Source organism: Cannabis sativa, chromosome 4, assembly GCF_029168945.1.
Source record: "Cannabis sativa cultivar Pink pepper isolate KNU-18-1 chromosome 4, ASM2916894v1, whole genome shotgun sequence".
NCBI classification, from domain to species: domain Eukaryota; kingdom Viridiplantae; phylum Streptophyta; class Magnoliopsida; order Rosales; family Cannabaceae; genus Cannabis; species Cannabis sativa.
This window is the reverse complement of record NC_083604.1, coordinates 36,028,005-36,037,293: the sequence shown is the minus strand read 5'-3', so window position 1 is coordinate 36,037,293 and position 9,289 is coordinate 36,028,005. Positions and strand designations below refer to the sequence as shown.

Below are 9,289 nucleotides of genomic sequence, written 5' to 3'. Positions count from 1 at the left end.
GGTATGAAAAAGGATGTAGTTGAATTTGTGGCCAAATGCTTAACATGTCAACAAGTTAAAGCAGAGCATCAAAGACCAGCGGGATTGTTACAACCACTTTGAAGCTCCCTGAATGGAAGTGGGAAGAGATTTCCATGGATTTTGTGACTGGGTTACCTAAGACTACAAAGCAGCATGACGCCATTTGGGTAGTCGTCGATAGGTATACAAAATCTGCCCATTTTCTACCAGTACGCATGACTTACTCCATGGACCATTTTGCTGAACTTTATGTGAATGAGATTGTGAGATTACATGGGTCACCGTATTCTATTGTTTGTGATCGAGATGCTCGGTTCACTTCGTCTTTTTGGGAAAGCTTACAGAGAGCAATGGGAACTCGATTAAAGTTCAAAGATCGCATATCATCCAGAGAGATGGTCGACTGAGAGAACAAATCAGATCTTGGAAGATATGTTGAGGGCATGTGTGATAGATTTCCAAGGATCATGGAGCAAATACCTGCCTTTGATTGAATTTTCTTACAACAACAGCTATCAGTCTACTATCGGGGTAGAACCTATGAGATGTTGTATGGAAGAAAATGCAGGTCTCCACTGCATTGGGATGAGTTGGGAGAGAACAAACTCCTAGGGCCAGATGCAGTTCAGCACACCAACGAAGCTATTCAGAAGATCAGGGCTAGAATGATCACAGCTCAGAGCAGACATAAATCTTACGCAGACCTGAAGCGGAGGGACATTGAGTTCGAAGTGGGTGATCATGTGTTTCTTCGAGTGACACCACGCAAAGGACTCTCGGTGAAGAGATTTGGCAAGAGAGGGAAACTAAGTCCCAGATATGTTGGTCCATTTCAGATATTGGATAGAGTGGGCAGTGTAGCTTATAGAATAGCTTTACCGCCATCATTATCTGGGGTGCACAATGTATTTCATGTATCTCAACTCCGGAAATATGTGTCAGACCCATCGCATGTTTTGAGCTATGAAACACTGGGTTTGCAGGAAGATTTGTCCTACAATGAACGTTCGGTAAAGATTCTTGATCAAAAAGATAGAATTTTGAGAAATAAGACAATTGCCTTGGTGAAAGTCCTATGGAGGAACAGCGTGGTTGAGGAAGCTACTTGGGAGCTAGAGTCTGATATGCGAGAACAATATCCAGAATTATTTGAGTAAAATTTCGGGACGAAATTTTCTTTTAGAGGGGGATAATTGTAATATCCGCTAACTCCGAAAGGGTATTTTTGTAATTTTATTTAGCTGAGAGTATTTTTTTTATTTTACATATTTATGGATTTAAATATGTATGGGATTATTTTTATGATGATATAATATTTGATTTTATTGGCATGTGCATAATGCCTAATAGATACATATGTCTGGATATTGTTATATGGGTATATTATTATTATTATTATTATTATTATTATTAACATATTATTATTATTATTATTATTATTATTATTATTATTATTATTATTATTATTATTATTATTATTATCATCGTATTATTATTATTATTATTATTATTATGATTATTATTATTAACTGTTACGATATATACACGAATGGAACGAACCGAATGCCAAATTTTGTGGAATGGGAATCGCTCCACTTCGGTTCAATGCGATATTTTGCTTGGGTTTAAACACGATAGAAATTAGATTTTAAACTCTATTTTCGTACACCCAAAACAGAGAACCAACGAGAGAGAGAGAGCACGTATACGGCGTATACGATACCGAAAATTTTCGTTTCTTCAAGCGGAGTGAAACTTGGGTGAACGTGGGGGTTTGGGATCACTTGTATACGACCTAAGCAAGCTTTTTAACGTGGTATAAGGGGCGGAAGTCATCGTTTTCAGATTCGCCATTTTTGAAGCTTCAAAGGTGCGGCTTAGTTACGGACTCGAATTCAAACGTGTTTAAGCTTGTTCTTGGGTCAAGGGAGGTTATATTTGAGTGCATGGGACCCTAAGGATTGTTTTTTACGTAAGAAAACGAAGCTTTAACGTCCAAAACGAAAATCCAAAATTTTGGACTCCATTAAAGACGGTACACCGCCAACGAAGAAGACAACCCCGATCTGCCTTCTCGGACCACTTTTCTTGATCGTTTTGAGGTCCTGAGCATTGTGGAGAGCTTTCCCAATCGAAAGGACGCTTCAAGAGCAGTCGGAGACAAAGTTACACTTTACCGGCGACGAAACCGACGAGAACTCCGGCGACACTCCGTTTAGGGGTTTCTGGAGGTTATTTTTCGATTTTCTTTCAGTTCTTGACTTGTGCTAGGTGTTCTTAGGCCTACTATGAAGTTTGATAATTTTCTTGCAATTATTTGATTTATTATGAATTATTTGGTTTGTTTGTTAAATTAAATATGAAAAATACTTAGATTACTCAGAAAAATCTAAATATATTTTATATGATTAGTTATGAGATATAAACTATTGCAAAATTGACAGATTCGAATTTCGGTTAAATATGTATTTTTCATGAATTATTTGTGTTATTTATTAAATTAATTATGAAAAATACTTAGGTTGCTCAGAAAAATCTAGATTTATTTTATATGATGGACTATGATATATAAACTGTTATAAAATTGGTAGATTGAATTTTTAAGCGATTATGTATTTTTCAAGAATTATTGATGTTATTTCTTATTTTAATTATGAAAAATACCTAGGTTGCTTAGAAAATTCAAAGAAAATTATTTATGACTTATTACAGATTATAAAGTGTAGTAGAAGAGTTAGATTTGGTTTTTAATCATTTTGATATTTTTCATGAATTTACTTAATTAATGCTTAAGTTAATTATGAAAAATAGATAAGTGTTGTTAAAATAGTAAAATGTATTTTTGAAATACCATTTACTATCTATGATATCAAAAGGAATAGGTTTTATTATTTATTAGTTGCTGTAGGTATTTATTATAATTATTGGTGATTAATTAACTATTTATTTGGACTTTAATAAGAATAAATGGTATTTTAGTAAATTTTACGTAAAAATGTGTTGTATGAATTCATGTTTTATGTTAAGAATATTTGTTTGAGTCCATGCAATATGTTTGTGTGAATCAAAATAATAAATGCTTATGTATGGTGTGTCATGCAAGCGAAATGGACCTATGTGTTACGTATTTTTACGTAAGTTTCTGTATGAGTTTAGAGATTCATACTTGAATGTATTTTGAGTGTATTGTTGTGTTAATGAATGTCTAGGATCTTGTTCTCAACAAGGAAATTCGTTGAGGTGCTCGAGGTAGCAAGTGTGGTCTTAGCAACTGAGGTAAGAAGAGTGGACATCTGTACACAGGGTGTATGTTATGCATACAACTTGGGTTGGTTGTTATTTAATTTGATAGTGTTGTGATTTCCTTATATTTTGTGAGCATCATTAGCATGAGAATAATATTAGGGTCATGCTGCTTGTGTGAGCATAACACTTGCAGGTTATAACATTATCATGGGTGAGTACAACTTATGGTAATTAATTACCCTGTTGGATGCCAAGTGTGAGAATAACACAAGGCAGGGGCAGTTTACCTCATGTCTGATCAACATGAGTGTATAGTTGATTATCGTATGTGAGTATAATGTGCGATATGAGACATGATTGGTGCATGTGAGAACAACATGCGTTGTGGATATATTTATGGAATGTGAATTACTGTTGATTAATATTAAAGAGTATTTTATGTCAAGTAACTAGTTAGGAGAGTTATTGTAACACCCTAACTATCTTAGGCGTATTACGTGATTTTTAAACGTACTGTGCAGCTCGTTGCTAATCAACGAGGTTTATGGAAAAACGTGATTAATTAAAATTTTGCTTTTTAATTAAACTTATAAACCATATTATAAAAGTCTCGGGATCCCGATTTATAAAATCATTTACAAATGTTTTAACTGATTAACTTTTACATCAAAATGAAAGTCGTCTAACGACAGTTACAAAAATCTCAGCCGTGCTGTCCCGAGGATCGTACGCTCCAGGCCTAACCGCCCCGACATGTACAATCTCATAAGCTCGCTCACGGTCCATCAGCTACAGCCTTGCCTTTACCTACACATGAACATAAACTGTGAGTCGACAGACTCAGTAAGAAAAGCATAATAATATCATACATAATACTAACTGCCGTGTCCAACACGATACTGAGTCCCGCTACTGCCATGTCCAACATGGTACTGAGCTACTACTACCATGTCCAACATGGTACTGAGTTTTGAACGTTCAGGGGACGGTACTATTGACAAGTATCCTCCTGATCGGTCGAACCGGTCATACTCCGCCGCTTGGTCATACTCCGAGCTGTACCAGACGGGATAGGTCAATAGCACTGAACCACCAACCAAATGTCAGCCTGATCGGTCGAACCGGTCATACTCCGGCTGCTGGTCATACTCCAGCCTGTACCGACGTGACAGGGTTGGATGGTTCGAAGCCTAAATACATAACTAATGTAATCTAGCAGGCTTCCTACATGCATGCTAAACATGTATCTACATATGCATACTGTTATACTAATCTTACCTGGATTCCGATTTCGTGTGTGCTTGGCCAACCCGACCGGAACTGAAGCTGAGCGGCGGATTACTGGCTCCTAAACCATAAAAATCACAACGCTATAAGTGACACGCTAAATCACTTCCCGGGGACTAAAACTAGGAACTAAAAGTTTCCCTATCGATAAAAAGCATGGCAATACCCCTAAAAACCTAAAAACGAGGAAAACTAGGGTTCGGAAAAATTCCCCAACCGCTAGACCAGTTGCCCAACCGGAATTCCGGTTCTGGGAAAATTCAGAACACTCATCCGGAATTCCGGATGCACAACCGGAATTCCGGTTCCTCGCAGGCAGCAAACATAAAAATTCATAACTTGCACAATTCAACCCCAAATCACATGAAACCTTCCAGACCTGTTCTATACCTCCCCTAGAACATTTCTAAGGCAACAAAACCACCCAGATTGCACGAATTCAAAAATCACCATTAGAGCTCAAGCTTTGAGTTCTAAACTCAAACTTGAGCAAACCTAGCTAGCATGCAATCAAATCCATCTAAACTTACTTAAACAAGCTTAACTAAGCCTCTGAAAACAATCAAAAACATCAACAATATCACAGCAACAGAACATAGACATTTCTCTTTGAAAACCACATTTTTGAGCTAAAAAAATCAAAACTTTGAACAACACAACTAGCATGCATCATAACCAGCTCTATTCTAATCAATTGAACAAGATTTAAACCTCAGAAATCATATCACAAACACAGCAGCAACAACATCCCAAAATAACATGCATTTACTCATCTTTTTATCAAAATTCCAAGAAAACATAGAAGGACAAGTTCAAGGATCTTACCTACAATTGAATTACACTTAAAATGGTAGAAAAATGATTGAATTGATGAGAAAATCCCCCAGCCCCAGCAGCTCACACCAAGCCGAAATAGAGAGAAAGAATGAGAGAAAATTCTCTTTTCAAAGTTTTCTAATTTTTTTTTTGCTAAGTGTAAAGTTTGAGAGAAAAAAGGATTTTCATGCATATAATACCTTATTTCAGCCAACATAAATAATTAAAATTAACATTTAATTTCCATTTAAAAGTCACAAAAGACAAAAAAGTCATTGGGGCAAAAAGACCATTTTGCCCCTCCACCATAGAATTACATAATTCATACTAAAGGGGTATTTTTGGGAAATTCTAAATTCCCGGCCATTCCCGACATTCCCAATGTCTAAAACCCGTCCCCAAATTACAGACATACTAAGTTGTGATTTCTACTGAGCCCAAACGCCGAGTTCCAAAATACCGGACACCGGAAATGCGAAATATAAAAACTACTGATGACATAATCATGCATTTCTGAATTCCATAAATAACAGTAATAAATTATTTAAATAGCTATAAATAATTTCATAATTTAAACATAAACAACTGCTAATTTCCAAATTAACTAAGCGGGCTTTACAACTATCCCCCCCTTAAAAGGATTTCGTCCCCAAAATCTAACCTGAATAACTCTGGATATTGAGCTCTCATATCTGACTCTAGCTCCCAGGTGGCTTCCTCCACCTTGCTGTTTCTCCAGAGAACCTTGACCAATGCTATGGTCTTATTCCGAAGGGCTTTATCCTTTCTATCCAGGATCTGCACTGGCTGCTCCTCATATGACATGTCTGGCTGAAGCTGAAGACTCTCATAACTGAGTATATGAGAGGGGTCTGAAACGTATTTTCTCAACATTGAGACATGGAATACGTTGTGCACGTCGATAAGGCCGGAGGCAATGCTAACCGATATGCCACTTGACCTATCTTCTCGAGAATCTCGAAAGGTCCAGTAAATCTAGGGCATAACTTGCCTCTTTTCCCGAAACGTTTAATCCCCTTCATCGGAGATACTCGCAAAAACACATGGTCCCCTACTCGGAACTCAACATCTCTACGTTTCGGATCTGCGTAACTCTTCTGTCTGCTCTGTGAGGCAAGCATTCTAGCTTTAATCTTTTCTATTGCCTCATTGGTCCGCTGAACTGACTCTGGACCTAGGTATTTCCTCTCCCCTGTCTCATCCCAGTGGATAGGGGATCTACATTTCCTACCGTACAACAGTTCATAGGGTGCCATCCCTATCGTACTCTGATAGCTGTTGTTGTATGAAAAATCTATTAACGGTAGATATTTACTCCATGAACCCTCAAAGTCCATAACACAGGCTCTCAACATATCCTCCAATATCTGAATTGTCCTTTCGGACTGACCATCTGTCTGAGGATGGAATGCTGTACTGAATTTTAGCTTCGTACCCATTGCCCGTTGCAAACTTTGCCAAAATTTGGAGGTGAATTTCGGATCCCTGTCCGAAACTATAGACTTCGGTACCCCGTGAAGTCTCACTATCTCTCTGACGTACAGTTCTGCCAACTGATCCACTGAAAATTTTGTTCTAACCGGCAGAAAATGAGCAGATTTCGTAAATCGATCCACCACTACCCAGATGGAATCATACATACCCGTGGTCCTAGGTAACCCGACCACAAAATCCATCGTAATATCTTCCCATTTCCACTCTGGTAGGGTTAGAGGCTGCAACAACCCTGCTGGTCTCTGATGTTCAGCCTTGATCTGCTGACAAGTGAGGCATCTCGATACGAATTCTACCAAATTCTTCTTCATACCGTTCCACCAGAAGTACGGTTTCAAATCTTGGTACATCTTGGTGGTGCCGGGATGCAGAGAATACGGGGTAGAATGAGCCTCCTCAAAGATCTCATTTCTCAGTTCCACACTGTTTGGAACACAAACCCTGGCTTTATACAAAAGCATCCCACTATCTGACACTGAAAAGTCTTTGGCTTGACCAGCCAATACCTCATCTCGGATCTTCACTAACTCCGGATCTGTCATCTGAGCGACCTTTATTCTTTCCAACAGATCAGATTGCAGCGTCAAGTTGTGAAGCTGACCTACCACAAACTCGATGTCGGATCTAACCATATCCTCAGCTAGCTGGGGTGAGATCTGAACCATGCTAGCTACTTGCCCGGGACCCTTTCTGCTCAGGGCATCGGCCACTACTTTGGCTTTTCCGGGATGATAGAGGATCTCGCAATCGTAGTCCTTCACTAATTCTAACCAACGCCTTTGTCTCATGTTCAAATCTTTCTGAGTAAGGAAATACTTGAGACTCTTATGGTCGGTATAGATTTCACACTTCTCTCCATACAGGTAATGCCGCCAAATCTTCAGTGCAAAAACCACTGCGGCTAATTCTAAATCATGAGTCGGGTATCGCTGTTCATAATCCTTTAACTGACGGGAGGCATAAGCGATAACCCGATCGGCTTGCATCAATACGCACCCCAAACCCTGTTTGGATGCGTCACAATAGACTACGAACTTTTCCTTGTCCGAAGGCAAAGCTAGCACCGGAGCAGTAATCAATCTCTCGCTTCGGCTCACGAAAACTAGCTTCGCATTTATCTGACCAGATAAATCGCTGATTCTTCTTTGTAAGCTCGGTTAGGGGCATTGAAATTTTGGAGAACCCCTCCACGAACCTACGGTAGTACCCAGCTAATCCCAAGAAGCTGCTAATCTCTGTCACTGTCTTCGGTCTCGGCCAATCTCTGACGGATTCAATCTTCCCGGGATCCACCTTGATCCCATCTTTACTCACAATGTGCCCTAGGAAGGACACCTGAGACAACCAGAACTCACATTTCTTGAACTTGGCGTAGAGCTTATGTTCTCGAAGTCGTTGCAGTACCATCCGAAGATGTAACTCATGCTCCTCTTCTGACTGAGAGTACACGAGGATGTCGTCGATAAACACAATCACACAGATATCGAGGAAATCCTTGAATACTCTATTCATCAGGTCCATGAATGCTGTAGGAGCATTGGTTAGTCCGAATGACATAACCAGAAACTCGTAGTGTCCATACCTAGTGCGGAAAGCCGTCTTTGGAATGTCCTCCTCTCGGATTCTCAACTGATGATAACCCGAACGGAGATCAATCTTAGAAAAGACCGTCTTCCCCTGAAGCTGATCGAACAAGTCATCGATCCTAGGTAATGGATATTTATTCTTCACGCGTCGGCTTGTTCAACTCTCTGTAGTCGATGCACATCCTCATAGATCCATCCTTCTTCTTGACGAACAAACCGGGGCTCCCCGGGGTGACACCTGGGCCGAATGAACCCTATGTCAAGCAACCCTTGGAGCCGAATCTTTAATTCCTTAAGTTCAGCTGGAGCCATCCTATACGGGGCTTTGGAAACCGAATCCACCCACAGTGCCAAGTCAATCACGAAATCGATCTCCCGCTGAGGTGGTAACCCTGGAAGTTCTTCGGGAAAAACGTCCAAAAATTCCCGAACCACTCTGATGTCCTCTGGCCGAATGGTGTCTGGCCGAGTGGTGTCCACCACCACGGCCAGAAACCCTAAGCACCCGCCGTGCAATAATTCTCTCGCTGACATAGCCGAGATCACCGAGATCCGAGATCCCTGAACCGAACCCACAAATACAAACGGTTCTTCACTTTCCGGTTGGAAGACTACCATCTTCCTCTTACAGTCAATGCTCGCCGAATATTTAGATAGGAAATCCATTCCTAAAATAATATCAAATTCGACTAAGCTCATCTCTATCAGATCAGCGCTTAACTCTCTACCATCTATCCTGATCGGCATAGACCTAATCCACCTATTGGAGATAACCAAATCTCCGCCAGGTAACAGGGTTCCAAACCCTGATTCATATC

General features: G+C 39.8%; 1 protein-coding gene across 1 annotated transcript; it reads left to right on the top strand.

Moving 5' to 3' along the window:
• Nucleotides 1–566: 566 nt before the first annotated feature.
• LOC133036479 (uncharacterized) lies at nt 567–1,323 on the top strand. Its single transcript, XM_061113030.1, has one exon. The coding sequence runs from the start codon at nt 567–569 to the stop codon at nt 1,176–1,178; it is 612 nt and encodes a 203-aa protein (XP_060969013.1). The 3' UTR covers nt 1,179–1,323.
• The last annotated feature ends 7,966 nt before the right edge of the window (nt 1,324–9,289 follow it).